General features: G+C 41.3%; 1 protein-coding gene across 2 annotated transcripts in view; it reads right to left on the bottom strand.

Annotated features, from left to right (window-relative positions):
- The window catches only part of LOC120312808 (keratin, type I cytoskeletal 19-like), a 77629-nt gene that overhangs the window by 42050 nt on the left and 19505 nt on the right, over window positions 1-16074 (bottom strand). Inside the window, exon 2 of one of the 2 annotated variants that reach the window (XM_039354007.1) lies at window positions 12033-12280. In XM_039354007.1, coding sequence (XP_039209941.1) covers window positions 12033-12272 — 240 coding nt within the window. In that variant the 5' untranslated portion in view covers window positions 12273-12280. Of the gene's footprint in view, window positions 1-12032; window positions 12418-16074 lie in introns of those variants that run through there. The other variant, XM_039354008.1, reaches the window with a different exon arrangement.

The raw sequence follows: 16074 nt of genomic DNA on the forward strand, positions 1-16074 counted from the left end.
CCTCAAGTTATGAGTTTAATGGAACCTGCCGATTCCATTCGTAACATGAAAACTCGTGGGAGTGAAACTCGTACCTCGAACAAGATCACTCCCTTGCTCATTAAGACGCATGCTCGTTAAGTGAACATGAGGCATCTTAGGGTGGGGAAGGCCATGGAAGATCTAGTAATGGAACAGACCCACTAAGATACCTTATGCTTCCCCCTCCCTTCATGCCACGCCAGACTCACCTTGAAAAGATCCGGAGGCTGGAACCAGGCATTTGAGGCTTTTTCCAGGCTGCTGCTGCCCAGATCTGAGACTGAAGGACTCAGACCAGATTCGGGCGTCTGAGACTGGAGACCAGATTCGGGCGTCTGAGGCCTTTTCCAGGCCTCTGCTGCCCAGAAGTGAGGCCAGGGGACACTTCCATGGCCCTCTGACAGCCAGATCCAGCCTCCGGAGGGCCGCAGAAGCATCACTGATCTCAGTTCTTGGTGGCAGTGGTCTAGGACAGTGGTTCTTAACCTTTTTGAATGAATCACCCCCTTGAGCCAATGAGGAAGTTGTCATCGCCCTCCTCCCCCAACATAACCTCTCAGTCACAACATAGGAAATAATTCTTCAATTTATGCAAACACTTTTTTGTTTTCTTTAAAATTGTCATCGGGACATATCGATGCAAATAATTTATTTCCAATCTTTTCCCATATCTCCGATAGCCTAACAGATTAAAATGGAATGCCCACTGATAAACTGCCTGTTGGAATATTCATGAACAGGAAGAGTCATGTGGTAACTGAGTCATGTGAAGAAAGTGCTACTGAGTCTGTGCAAAAGGGTATTGAGTTAGGAGCTGGATTTCCAGTCTCAAGGTTTTGTCTCTGGTCTGTCTCTGTAAGAAATCTTCATTAAGCTATGTTGATGTAAAGAAGAATGGTATTGTAAATATTTTATATAAATATAAAGTTATTTGAATCAGCTAAATGCAGTCAACTGTGAGAGCTTCTGATTTATTTTTCACCAATAGAGATATTAAAATTCTCTAACAGGTTATGGGCCCAGAGCTTACTAAGGACTGCATTGTAATTTAAAGCTGGAAGAAATTGCCTGTGTTTAGAAAGTATAAGAACAAGGCAGAATTAGCAGAATGGCTGCAATGGAATTTAAGGAAAGCTGCGTGCCTCGTTTAGGCCAGAAGAATTACATTATATGGGCTGCAAAAATGGAATATTTGCTGAAAGCAAAAGAGCTGTGGTATATTGTTGAAAATCCACCACAAGTATTTACAGCTGCAGATCAGAAAAGCCATGATCAAGCAATGGCTTATCTCATCTTCAATTTAGATGATGATCAATTTCTAAATGTTGCAAATTTAAAGACTGCAAAGGAGATTTGGTTGAAATTGAGAGCTGTGCATTTGAATGTTTCTGCATGCAATATAGTGCAATTGTCAGGGAAACTTTACAGGGCCTGTTTGCAACCAGGTGAATCTGTGGAACAGCATTTAAATAAAATGCAAAGTTTATTTTTGGACTTAGAACAACGTGGGATTAAATTCCCTGAGTCTCAAAAGGTTTTATTGGTGTTGAACAGTTTAGATAAAACCTGGGACACAGTTTCTGCAATATTTGAGTGCAAAGAAGAGCAAGACTTAAATTTTGAGGCTTTAAAGGCATGTTTGCTTAATGAAAAAGAAAAACGCCATTTTAGAAGCAGCCACGAGGAGGAGAAATTCCTGAGGAGGGGGTCCAGACTGCAAGTCTCCAGAGGAGAGGAAACAAGTAGATCGGGCCCAGACCAAATTGCAACAAAGGAGAGATTTTGCAAGCAGAGAGTGGGAAAAGACTTGCTACATTTGTAGAGAAAAGACACATTTGCAGAGAAACTGTTTGCAGCAAAGGACATTTGTGCAAAGAAAAAGGACTGTTTTGCAAAAGGAACATTTTGGTGTTGCAAAAGTTTGCAAAAGAAACAACAGAGACAAGTGGCTAATTGTTAGTGGGGCAAGTCAAATAATTGTTAATGACTCTGAATTATTTTGCAGGTTTGTTCCAGTAGCACAAGAAGCTGTGGCTTTGGCAAATGGCCAGAAAGCAAAAGTCATTGGAAGAGGCGATGTAAAAATTCCATATTTGGAATCAAATTTTACCAATGTGTTTTGTGTACCTGAGATGGAACATAATTTGTTAAGTGTGTCTAATTTAGACAAACAAGATTTTGAGGTCATTTTTGTAAATGGGAAATGTCTCATCAAAAGGAATGGGAATATTTGTGCAGAAGGCATAAAGGAAGATAATCTATATGTATTGCAGGGACAAAAGGTTCAATGTTCCCATATATTTAAGAATGTTGCAGAGCATGATTCATGTGTTCATCTTCTGCATAGAAGACTTGGCCATGCAAGCTTTAAAGTTTTGCAGCAAATGCAAGATTTTGCAGAAGGGCTAAATTTGAAGGGATGCAAAGCATCGAAGTCAAAGGCATTCCCAGTTAATAAATATAGCACAAGACAAACAAAAAGAGTTCTAGAGCTGGTCCATGCAGATTTGGTGGGACCTATGCAAGCCAGTTTGGGAGGAGCAAAATAAGCACTGGTAATTGTTGATGATTATAGCAGGTATTCATTTTGCTACTTGCTTAGAGATAAGACAGAGGTGCTACAACAATTCAAACAGTGGGTAAGTTTTGTAGAGAAAAGGTACAGACAACAAGTGTGTCAGTTGCAAACTGACAGAGGTACTGAATTTATGTCAACTAAATTCCAACAATGGTTGGGACAGTTGGGGATAAGACACAGACGTACAGATCCTTACACAGCAGCAGAGAATGGTGTAGCTGAAAGAAGGAATGGTGTTTTGCAAACAATGAAAGATTCATTATTGGAGGATTCTGGTATGAGCAGGTCATATTATCATGTTATCTGGAGCGAGTTTGAGCCTGTGACCCCTGATGAAGTGGACAAGGCCGTGAGGGCAATGAATGCTGCCACTGTTTATTGGACCCGTGCCCCTCCTGCCTGGTTTCTGCCAGTAGGGAGGTGACACAAGGCTGGCTCCAGGCAATAATCAACGCCTCCTTGATGGAGGGGTCTTTCCCACAACCTTTAAAGGAAGCGGTGGTGAGGCCCCTCCTCAAGAAGCCTTCCCTGGACCCAGCTGTTTTGAAGAACTTTCGTCCCGTCTCCAACCTCCCCTTTGTGGGGAAGGTTGTAGAGAAGGTGGTGGCGTCCCAACTCTTGCGATCCTTGGATGAAACTAATTATCTGGACCCTTTTCAATCTGGTTTCAGGCCCGGCTACAGCACTGAGACTGCTTTGGTCGCACTGACCGATGACCTCTGGCGAGCCCGGGATAGGGGTTATTCCTCTATCCTGGTGCTTCTTGACCTCTCAGCGGCTTTCGATACCATCGACCATGATATCCTTCTGCGTCGTCTCGGAGAGGTGGGGGTGGGTGGTACCGTATTGCGGTGGTTCTCCTCCTACCTCTCTGACAGGTCGCAGTCGGTGTTGGCGGGTGGACAGAGATCGACCCCTAGGCGCCTCGATCATGGAGTGCCTCAGGGCTCGGTCCTGTCCCCCCTCCTTTTTAACATCTACATGAAACCGCTGGGTGAGATCATTCGGCGACACGGGGTGAGGTATCATCAGTACGCGGATGATACCCAATTATATATCTCCACCCCGTGTCCTTTCAGTGAAGCAGTCGACGTGATGTGCCGGTGCCTGGAAGATGTGAGGGTCTGGATGGGGGTGAACAGGCTTAGACTCAACCCTGACAAGACCGAGTGGCTCTGGGTCTTGCCTCCCAAAGGCCAACTGGATGGTCCATCTTTAGTCCTGGGGGGGGGCAAATTTACCTCCCTCAGTGCAGGCACGCAACTTGGGTGTCCTCCTGGACTCACAGCTAAATTTGGAACAACATCTATCAGCTGTGGCCAGGGAGACCTTTGCACAGGTTCGCCTAGTGCACCAGTTGCGGCCTTATATGGACCGGGAGGCTTTACTCACAGTCACTCATGCCCTTGTCACCTCAAGACTGGATTACTGTAATGCGCTCTACATGGGGCTACCCTTGAAGGGCGTTCGGAGGCTGCAGTTGGTTCAGAACGCAGCCGCGAGAGCGATTGTGGGTACGCCAAGATACGCCCACGTATCACCTATCCTCCGCGAGCTGCACTGGCTTCCTGTGGGTCTCCGGACGCAATTCTAGGTGTTGGTTATCACCTTTAAAGCCCTTCATGGCATAGAGCCAGGTTACTTACAGGACTGCATTCTGCCACACAGTTCCCAGAGACCGGTGAGGTCCCATAGATTGGGCCTCCTTCAGGTCCCGCCGGCCAGACAATGTCGGCTGGCGGGCCCTCGGGGAAGGGCCTTTTCTGTGGTGGCTCCAACCTGGTGGAATCAACTTCCCCCCGAGGTTCGAACTACTCCCACCTTGCCGGCCTTTAAGAAAGCCGTTAAAACTCTCCTGTTCCGGCAGGCCTGAGGCTGATGTCCCCGGGGGGGGGATATGATCGGACTCGCGGTATGACTGTATTATTTTATTGTTTTATGATTGTTTTAATCTCTGTATGCCGCCCTGAGTCCTTTGGGATTGGGCGGCATATAAATAAAATTAAATACAAATATTGGGGAGAAGCCATATTGACTACATATTATATAGTTAACAGGCTGTGGAGTTCCTCTATTAATAATACTCCATATGCCATTCTATATGGGGGAAAGCCATCACTGGCACATTTGAGAATTTTTGGAAGTATTGCATGGGTACATATTCCAAAAGCAATCAGAAGAAAGGGACAGCAAAAGGCAAGAAAGCTCAGGTTTGTGGGCTATGAGCCAGGGTCAAAAGGATATCGCTTTAGCGATGGAAGTAAAAGAATTATAATTTCAAGGTCTGCTAATTTTGCAGAACAAAATTGGGACAGAATTAATGCAAATTCTGGGTATGTCTCACTTAATGATGGTGATCTGTTTAGTGACAATAACGCATCTAATGATAAAAAAATGATGATTGAAGATGTCAATGTTCAGGGAGGAGAGGCTGAACAAGACATGAAGCCAGAAAGACTTGAGACACAGGAGCAGTTAATACCACGTAGGTCAGAGCGATATAATAAAGGAATTCCGCATGACAGGTATTCTGCCAGCAAGGTAAAAGTTTGTAATGTGTGGTATGAGCCAAAAAGTTATAAAGAAGTGTTGGCATTACCAAAAGCTGAACAAGAAAGATGGAAGGAGGCCATGGATAAAGAGATGAAATCCATGGGAGACCATGAAGTATTTAAATCAGTAACTTTGTCACAGGGAACCAAAGCTGTGGGTTGTAAATGGGTATATAAGAAAAAGGTATTGCCAAATAATGATATACAGTATAAGGCCAGGTTAGTGGCACAAGGTTTTTCACAATTAAAGAATGTGCACTATGATGAAGTATTTGCGCCAACTGTGAAAAGTGAGAGTATAAGATTAGCACTGGTGTTGGCAGCGGCATATAAGCATAAAATCTGGCACTTTGATATCACAACTGCATTCCTCAGTGCTGAGTTAGAGGAAGAAATTTATATGATCCAACCACCAGGATGTGAAATTGCAAAACCTAACATGGTATATAAATTAAACAAGGCTATTTATGGGCTGAAGCAGTCAGCCAGAAACTGGAATATCTGTTTAGATACTGCTTTAAAGGATCTTGGATTTAAAAGTTGCAAAGCTGATAATTGTATATATACTGGACAGTTACAAGGAGGGAATTGTCTACTGTTATCATTTGTGGATGATCTTTGCTTCATCGCAAAGGATGCATCACAAGTCAGAGAATTTGCTGATAAATTAGGAAAGAAATTTGAATTAAAGAATTTGGGAGAAATAAAAAATTATCTCGGTATAGAGATACAGAAAAATGAAAAAGGTGGTTATATTTTCAGTCAAAGGAGAAAAATTGAGCAATTATTGGAGAAATATAATATGAAAGATTGCAATACTGCTCCCACACCCATGAGTGCGGATTTTTATAATAGTTTAAGTGCGAACAAAGGTGAAACCTGTGATCAAGAGATATATCACTCGGCAATAGGGAGTTTGTTATATCTATCACAGTGGTCCAGACCAGACATAGCCTGCGCAGTAAGCATTTTGAGTCGTTTTACTGCTGCACCTACAAAGTTACATTGGATGGGTGTAAAAAGGGTTCTCAGATATTTAAAGGGAACTATAAATTTGGGTCTTCAAATACAGATTACTGAGGAATTGAAATTAAAGTGTTATGTCGATAGTGACTATGCAAATGACATAAACACAAGGAAATCAAATTCTGGGATTATAATATTGTTTGGAGGGACTCTGATTGGATGGAAGTCCAGAAAACAAACAACTGTTGCTATTTCAACAGCGGAAGCAGAGTTTATTGCTTTATCTGAATTGTGTTCTGAAGTAACATGGTATGTACAGTTGTTGCAAGATTTAAATATTAATGTAAAAGAATCTGTAAAGGTATTTGAAGACAATGCTGCCTGTATAAAAATGGCAACTGGTGACAGGGTGAAGAACAGAAGTAAACATGTAGACATTAAGTATTATAATGTCAGGGAAGCTGTAAAAGGAAAATTGATTAGTTTACATCATTGTTCTTCTGAGGATAATTTGGCAGACATGATGACTAAACCATTGGGTAATGTTCACTATGGAAAATGTATTAAGTCGATAGGTCTGATGTCTCTTCCTGTCATGAAGGGAGGAGTGTTGGAATATTCATGAACAGGAAGAGTCATGTGGTAACTCAGTCAGCCAATGTGAAGAAAGTGCTACTGAGTCTGTGCAAAAGGGTATTGAGTTAGGAGCTGGATTTCCAGTCTCAAGGTTTTGTCTCTGGTCTGTCTCTGTAAGAAATCTTCATTAAGCTATGCTGATGTAAAGAAGAATGGTATTGTAAATATTTTATATAAATATAAAGTTATTTGAATCAGCTAAATGCAGTCAACTGTGAGAGCTTCTGATTTATTTTTCACCAATAGAGAAATTAAAATTCTCTAACACTGCCACTGGCTCTTAAACTTTGCAATACTGCAGACCTCTTAAAATGTGAAATGAATTTAATTAAACTTTCATTTCTCTCCCCCAGAATAAAGCTAATAATTTTGTAGATGTGAGGGCTGGGCAAGGTTTGAATATTCAGAGACTTTTAATAATTACATTTTAATCTATATATCACAGGGGTAGTCAAGCTACGTAGACCCACAACTGCTAGCTTGAAATGAGTGAAAATGAGAGATTTTCAGGGGGATGCTGGCTGTGTTTTCACTGTGCCTTTAGAGCAGATTGGGTGAGTGGTCAAATCTTTCCTCTCTCTCTCTCCCCCCTTCTTTCTCCAGGTGAGGAGAGAGAGAGAGGGAGGGAGAGAGAGGCACTTGCACTTCCTCTCTCTCTCTTTCCTCTCTCTTTTTCTCTTTCCCCTCTCCTTCTCTTTCTCTCTTTCCTCTCCCTCCCCCCCTTCTTTCTCCAGGTGAGGAGAGAGAGAGAGGGAGGGAGAGAGAGGCACTTACGCTTCCTCTCTCTCTCTTTCCTCTCTCTTTCTCTCTTTCTTTCCCCTCTCCCTCTCTCTTTCTCTCTTTTCTCTCCCTCCCTCCCCTTCTTTCTCCAGATGAGGAGAGAGAGGGGGGGGAGACAAGCACTTGGGCTTCCTCTCTCTGTCTTTCCTCTCTCTTTCTCTCTCTTTTTCTCCTTCCCCTCTCCCTCTCTCTTTCTCTCTTTCCTCTCCCTCCCTCCCCTTCTTTCTCCAGGTGAGGAGGGGGGGGAGAAAGGCACTTGCACTTCCTCTCTCTGTCTTTCCTCTGTCTTTCTCTCTCTTTCTCTTTCCCCTCTCCCTCTCTCTTTCTTCTCCCTCCCTCCCCTTCTTTCTCCAGGTGAGGAGAGAGGGGGGGAGAGAGAGGCACTTGCGCTTCCTCTCTCTCTCTTTCCTGTCTCTTTCTCTTTCCTCTCCCTTCCTCCCCCCTTCTTTCTCCAGGGGAGGAGAGAGAGAGAGAAAGAAAGAAAAAAACGAAAGGCAGAGGGCACTGAAAGGGCGGGGAGGGGGGCAGAAGGCAGCAGAAGACCCCCTGTCGCCGCTGGAGGCACCCAGTTCTGCTGCCTGCCGGGCCTGCGGGGACGCCCCGGCTCACGGTCACATTGGTAAGCTGTCCCACGTGCTGCTGGCATCCCCTGGCTCAAGTCAGGGCCACAGGGCATCTGCAGAATGCCCTGCCCATCAGCTGCATCGCCAAGCCTCCCCTCGCACCACCGGCATCCCTGGGCTTAAATCGCAGGGCATCCGCAGAACACCCCATCAGATGCGTCACCAAACCTTCTCCCGCGCCACCGGTGTCTTCAGTCAGAACTGGGGCAATGATCCGCCTCCCGCCAGGACCAATGCTGGAGCCTCCCATGCTGCCGGTAGGTCTGTCATGCTGGAGGAGCTGGGGCTGCTCCACACCACGCAATGCTCCTGGCGATCTGCGACCCACCAGCATCACCCAGGGAGCGATGCCCCCGCCAGCTGCCAACCCAGCCAGGACTGCCACCTGGGAGGCAGCAGGAGGAAGAAGGGGAGGAGGAGGAGGGCAAGGAAGCCGACGCCGAGCCCCAGGAGGAGGCGCTCCTGCGGGTCTGGCCAGGGCTCTTCTGCTGCTGGTTGGAAAATGGCTCCCCCCTCCCTTTCTTTCCCCCACTTCTTCTATTCACCTCACATTCTTCGCCGACAAAGCAGCCAGGACTCCGGTGCGCCTTCCTGGCCAGCTGGGCCAATGGTCCCATAGCTGGGGATTGCAGGGACTGCTCTCCTTTGGGTCTGTGGCTTGCAGGAAGCTGAGGCTCTGGCGGGCTGCTCCCAGTGGGGATCCTGGGGATCCCCCACGCAGTTCCCCAGCCACGTGCACCTGGAACGGGGTTAGCCAGGGAAACAGAGTTCCTGGATGTGCTTCTCCCAGGGGGCGGGGCACCCAGCACAGGGCCAATCAAGAGCCCTGCGAGGGGGCAAATCTGCATCAGAGAGAGAAAGAGAGAGAAGCATAAGTGCCTCTCTCTGTCTCTGTCTCTCTCTCCAAATGGCGTAGAAGGCTCGGAGCCATAGGGGCAGGCTCAAAAGTGTCTCCAAAACTTCTCACTCTATCGCCCCCATATCACCCCCTTTTCGTTCCTTCATCCCCACATCGCCCCTTTTCATTCCATCGCCCCCCTGAAAAACAAAATCGCCCCCTGGGGTAATATCGCCCAGGTTAAGAACCACTGGTCTAGAAAAATCCTCCACCCGAATCCAGCCTCTGGAGGCATGTGGAAGTGTTCCCCGGCTTCGGTTTCATTCTCTATTGCAGAGAACAGGCCTAAAGTACCATGAGATCATGTGAGATCAGTAGCGTGAGATCTCACCCCAATGATCTCATGTGATCTTACATTACTTTAGGCCTCCATTTTCTGAGAACACACCAAAGGCCTGGAGCAGCCAAGAAAGCGAAGGATCTCGATCTTTGCAGGGTGAGTATTGAAGGCCTAGTGCCTAGGGAGACCCAAGGCAGGGGTGGGGAGGGAGGGAATAACCAAGGTTAATGTTGCAGTACCACTGTGGTCGCTCATAAGGGTGAACGACTGCCATGGTGCAGCAACATTTGTAATTTCTGGATCGCTTGTAAGCACTAGAGCTTGCTTATTGTGTAATTTCAAACATTTGCTAAGCGAACGTTCGCAACTCAGGGATTATCTGTACTGCTCTTGGCTAATCACACGGTTATTGCCATGGAAAGAATATGAACCATTTCTGTTCTGCTCTGCTGTGTCTTGTTATGTCTAAAGTCTGAAAAGAAAAGTCATTTTAATTTGTCCTTGCAAATATGATTCCATGTTCTCATACTGAGAAGGTGGATTACAACCTATTCAGTTGTTTCTGCACTGGAGGATTCAAAATCGTGTTTTCTCTGTTAAACATTCTGAGTTAATTATTACCTTCTAAACCCTTGTTTAGAATTATAGCTCTTAAAGAGACTCATAAATTGAGAGAAATGTCAAGTTAGAGATAAAAACAGACATTGTAGAAGAGTAAAACAAGAGATTCTAATTTGTGTAGACAAGGAATATCATCTTCATGGTGAGAAGACAATTCCATCCTGGGTGTTGTCATACTAATGACACATTGCATCAAAGTGCAATCAAACCATGTTTCTGTGATACCAAACACAAGGAGTTGAGGGGAAATTATACCTTGCCTATCCCACTCCCATCCCCAAAAAGATGGTGTATCAAGCCATTTAAAAGAGCAATGACTGATCATTGCAAATAACCTGCAATTAATCATTTCCTATGCTAACTTCCAAATCATTTGAATTCAATGTCTCAGTTATAACTTTCTGACACTGCAATATAAAGCAAGAAAATAAATCTTCTATAACTACAGCATTTTTTCCACAAAAATAAATAGAATACAGAATATAATCAGTTATAGAAATGCATTTATTTATTTTTAATCCATAAGCCCAAATAATTATCATTGTGCTGTGTTCTGGAACACCTTTGTTGCACTGTGAAACCTATTTCACACAAGGATGAGGTTTTCTAATGGAAGGTAGAAGGTTTGGCTTTGATAGCATATGTATGGGGGAGTGTTGTCTTAGAGCACCATGAAATATGATTTTACTGTTAATATTCCTGTTTTCTTTTTATGTTGTGAGCTGCCCAGGGTTATATTTCCCCCACCAATAGCATATAAAAATAAGTCTCCTCAATAAATAAAACCATTAAATAAAGCAGATCAGGATGCTTCAAGATTTAAAAAAAAAAAAACCACTTCCCAGGGTCCCAGTGTAGATCAGGTACTTTAATATTTTGTTTTAAAGTATAATACTAAATAAAGTGCATTCAAAGAATCTTGACCCTTACTCAGCTTTGCAAGATTAATCCCTGGGTATTCACCAGCATGCTTAAAAGCCATGAACAGATAGAGCACTAATGATAAAAACAGAAAAAATATTGTCTTTTGACTCTATTCCTTTCTTCCTCTTATCTTCTCAAATCATGCTTTTCTGTAATTTTCTATCAAACATTGTCTTTGTTGGAGAGGAGAAAGGGTTATGAGCTAATAATTTATCTAAACATTTATCAACATCTTTCTTTTGCCACTGAGCAACTGGACATGGTCCCATATGAATCTTCCTACCAGAAAAAAATGCTAAAAGGTTTATCACCTAACAAGCATCTTCCTTGTCAAGTATCAGTCTTATATCATTCTAAAATATTCCACAAAAATGCCCCAAAGACAGAGATTGACATATCTTTTTTTTTATTGAAAATTTTTAATTTTTCCATTTAAACATTATAAAACTACAATACAATTTTAAAATAAGATAAATTCATAACCATTGGTGCGACCCGCCCATTCCCCCCAGGCTGCATCCACCCTTTCTTAAAACATTCCCTATTTCCCTCCTCTTTCTCTCCTCCCCTCCTACTCTTTTCCCCTCCCCCTCTCCTCTCAATACCCTACTTCCTCTCTACACCTTCTCTCCTCTCATCCCTATCAAACCCATGAACGCAGCATAAGGGGAGTGCCCAGGCAGCACTCCTATAAACAACCATTATCTATACTACACTTACCCCCCCTCTTACCCTCCCTCCCACCCCCAACCCCCCTCCTTTCACTTCCCAGAGCAGAATACAGGGTTAATAATAACAAAATTTATAATAATAAAAAAGAAAAGAAAGAAAAAAAGAAAAAAGAAAAGAAAAAAGAAAATATCATAATTAACCTTTAACTCCATAACCTATAAGACAATTCTCTATAATATTTGTTATAATATTCATTCATAAAATAAATGACACTTTTTAATTCCATACTTTTTCTGAATATAATCTATCCATCTTCTCCATACAATGATATATCTTTCTTGTGTATGATCCTTTAAATAAGCAGAAATTTTTGCCATTTCTGCAAAACTAGATACTTTAAATATCCATTCTTCTGACATATCTTTATAATATTTTTCTTTCTCTGATTTTGCCATTAGGTAAACATTATCTGATTACTTACTTTGTCTAGGTAGGCAGACAGACGGTCATTCAGATTTTTCATGGTACCCTTTTCATTCATGTCCAGAATATTTGTGTTCATAAATGCCTGCCCATCACCATATGACAGCCCACTCTTGTCCCTGATAATCCTGTGGATACTTGGCACTGCCTGAGGCCTGCCTAAGGCAAACAGGCGTCTTCCTCTGGGTCCCTGGATGCTTCCAGAGGACATGCTGTGGCTGGAAAAAGTCGTAGGCATGGTTTCACCTGCAGAAGCAGTGCAAATTGGAAGAGTGAAAGCAAAGTAAATCTTTGAGCGTCTCCTTATATAGGCAAGTTAAGGGCAAAACTAATCTTTAGCCTTCCCCTTACTGGACTGTCTGGTTGTACCGCAAGATAAGATGAAGAAAAGAGTTTGTTTTGGAAACGAAGCCCAAGGTTGTTCATCCCTTCCCCCCCACTCCTTGAGGCTAGTTTGCTGTGCCATTGCAAAATCCTCTGATCGGATCTCAATCTCAGCCACTTCATCAAAATAACACCAAACTGAATGTTCACATTGGCCTTACAGTTTCTAAACCAAATAAGGACAATGATTCAAAAGATAATAGAGGGAAAAGAAATAGTCCAAAATTTGTTCTCCTTTTAATAGGTTGGGAATGTTTCCATAAAACTGGAAGAGGTTTGGTAAGAAATCCACCGGGGTTTCATGTGAGCTCTTGTGTGGAATTGCTATAATTCAGTCACTCACATTTTATGGAAGAACCCACATGATACTAGCATTCATTGGTAGTACTCCCACATTTTCTCATTCCTGCTTCTACAGTTTTGTTACTAGAGGAATTTTGTATTTTTACAAAGCTAATAGTTTTTACAAGTAAACATGGCCTTAATGGTGCTTTTTCAATGTTCCTAAAATAGGTAAGTTTTGGTTCTTAAATTATTGTGCCAGCATTTTAATCTTTCCTTTTTTTTGAAAAAAAAGAAACCCAACAGATCTTTATAGTAGTCCTAATAGTATATAATATAGTCCTAATTAGCCAATTTTGTCTCTCCTTCCCCCCCATGTATATGAAATATATTGAATTAATAGCCAGGTAATATATTTTAATGCAGCAAAATACTACTTATGGGATTGGTCCTTAAATGCTGCTATGCAAGCATCATCTTTAAATTCTTTGAAAAAATCATTTACAGTTCATCCATCAGGAAAAACATTTTTTTTATGATTCCCCCATTCCTGTTCACGTTGAAAGCACCAAAGGCACTTCCAGATTGAAAGGATTAGCCAGTGACATCACAGTTGCCCATGGGACACCTGGTTGGGGGCTCCTTTCATGTCCCCATTAATGCGCCCACAGAAGCAGCACCTATCTATTTATTTGCAATTATTCACTTTTGGAGTGCTAGGTTGGCAGAAGCTGGAGCAAATGAGAGGAGCTCATCCCATCATGCAGCAGCACTCGGGTCTCAAACACGGCTTGCTGATTGTCAACCCAGCATTCTAACCTCATGAGCCACCGTGCTCCACAATTTTTGATGATTTTTTTTTTTTAGAAAAACATAATTTAGGAATGTGCTAGAAATCATTTTCATTCATATTGCATAGCATATTATTCTCTAATAATGTGGAAAGTCAATTTTAATTTATTGAAATTCAATATGACTATGAAAATCAATTCTAATCAAAGGTGTCTATAACTATAAAGAAAATCTAGTTTAATACTAGACAGTAATGGGGTAAGTAAGGTTTAGACATGTGTCATTTTTGTTTATTAATATAATATGGGATAACTACTACAGTATCTCATTTGTAAACATTGACCAAGCAGAAAGACAGTAAATCCCAATGTGATGAGAGAGTGTAACTTCCATTGAGCAGACTAAGGATGAAAAGATAGGATGAATGGGTTTGCTTAGAGAAGATGAGAATTTGTTAAAACAAATAAAAGATCAAAGACGAACTCACATTAAGAGAATTTATGGGGTGTTAGTAGAATTGGATTCAGAACCAGAATTAGTTAAAGAATGTATGGTCAAATGGGCACAAAATTTTGAAGAACCGGTCCTATTAGATACCTGGAAAATTATTTGGGTGAGGAATATTAAATTTACACAAGCCCAGAATTTAAGGGAGAATTTTTATAAAATGTTTTACAGATGGCACCTTGATCCACAAAAAATGTCTCGTATGTATCCTGACTTGCAGCCTAAATGTTGGAGATGTGGATGTTTGGATGCTACTTATTATCATATCTGGTGGTTATGTAAAAATATAAAAGCTTTTTGGATTAAGATATGGTGGAATATCCAAAGAATTTTTAGAAGAAGGGTAAAATTTACCCCACAATTGTTTTTGTTAGATATCGTTTCTGATTGTGATAGTAAAGAGACTATATTGATGTTAAATTTAATTACAGCGGCTAGGTTGTTAGTAGGGCAATGTTGGAAGAAGGAATCTTTGTCTACCTTGCAAGAGTGGTTTCTTAAAGTTTCCTATTTGGCGGAAATGGCAAAGATTTTGGCTTTCTTGAAAGATCAATCGCAAGAGAAGTATTTTTTGGTATGGAAAAAATGGATAGATTTCATACAATATAAGTTGGATATAAAAATATTACTTAGTTTTTGAATAATTTATATTTAAAATTTAAGATATTTTATAGACATTTTTTTCTTTTTTTTAATTTTTTTTTATTTTTCTTTCTTTTTATTTGATTTCTTCTTTTTCTGTTTCTTTTTTCCTTCTTTCTTGCATTTTTTTTCTTTTTATATATAAATATATTGTTATTAACTATTTTATAATTTGTTTAATTAATGTATTTAGATTTGTTTATGGTTTATATGTGTTTTAGGATCTTTTTTAAAAAATTTAATTAAGCCTGTATTCAGCTCTGGGAAGGTTGGGGGAGGGTAGGAGAGGGTTGGGAGGGTTCGGGGAAGGGAATTGTTCTGTAAAACTTAAAACTTTTCAATAAAAAAAAGAAAGAAAAGATAGGATGAAAAGACAGAGGAGAATTCATTAAAGCAAACTGCCCATGAAATCCAAATGGTATTTTGCACATATATAAAATAGTAATATAGACAGGGTTTTGTTTCCATTTACTCCGAAGTCAATGGAAAATACCACAGTCCCAATTTTCTAACAAGGGTTAAGTTTCTATTGTTCAAAGCATTACATGCAAGTATTTTACTCCTTAAGACTCCTATAGTAAACCTACATCTTGATATATTTTCTGTTAAATGAGTTCTAGGGATCACAATTCTCATTCAGCTATGCCAACCCCTGGTCCGTGGACCAATACCAGGCCGCAACATGCTAACAACTGGTCCGCACAAACAAGCAAAGCTCCATCCACAGGATGCAGGCAGAACACAAAACCACGCACCCTCTGGCCTGGCATGGAACTGGTCCCTGGTGCCCAAAAGATTGGGGACCTTTGAGCTATGCCTAAAAAACAATCAGATTTATTATCAGTTCAGTGTACTATATGAGGCAGTAAGGCATATAACAATCACTTATATGGGGCAAAATCCATTGAGAACTGTCTATGAGTTTCAATAAGATTTAAAATTTAGTAATACATTCATCACTCAAATGTTGGAATATATATGAAAGTAATACCTTACAACATGTTTCAAATTGTATTTATCAAATTAGATATACATTTTCTCCAATATTGCAAAGATATTGCTATTACCTTTTAATTTAAATTCAGGATTCTGTGAAATTTGTCCTTGGGTATGCTTGTTTTAAAAACTAGAATGAAAAAGGGGACTTCACATGAAGTATGTGGATATTCCAGTAAGTACATCATAGTGGATTAATGCAACAGGGGAAACTTCTAGAAACAATAGCAAAAAAATATGAAATCTTCAAATGCCTGGGATTTTCCATGGCTTTATCCCCTACAAATTGTATTTTACAAGCAAAAGAATTGAGATGGAAAATCCCTAGTAATACTTTAATAGTTTCGACAAGAGATTAAAACTAAATCTCTGAAAATACATTAAGCTTACAATGAAATATAAGACATTGGTCAATACAATAATCAACATCTGAGGCT

This window comes from Crotalus tigris, unplaced genomic scaffold (genome assembly GCF_016545835.1).
Source record: "Crotalus tigris isolate CLP2741 ecotype Arizona unplaced genomic scaffold, ASM1654583v1 scf7180000018544.1747854, whole genome shotgun sequence".
NCBI classification, from domain to species: Eukaryota; Metazoa; Chordata; class Lepidosauria; order Squamata; family Viperidae; genus Crotalus; species Crotalus tigris.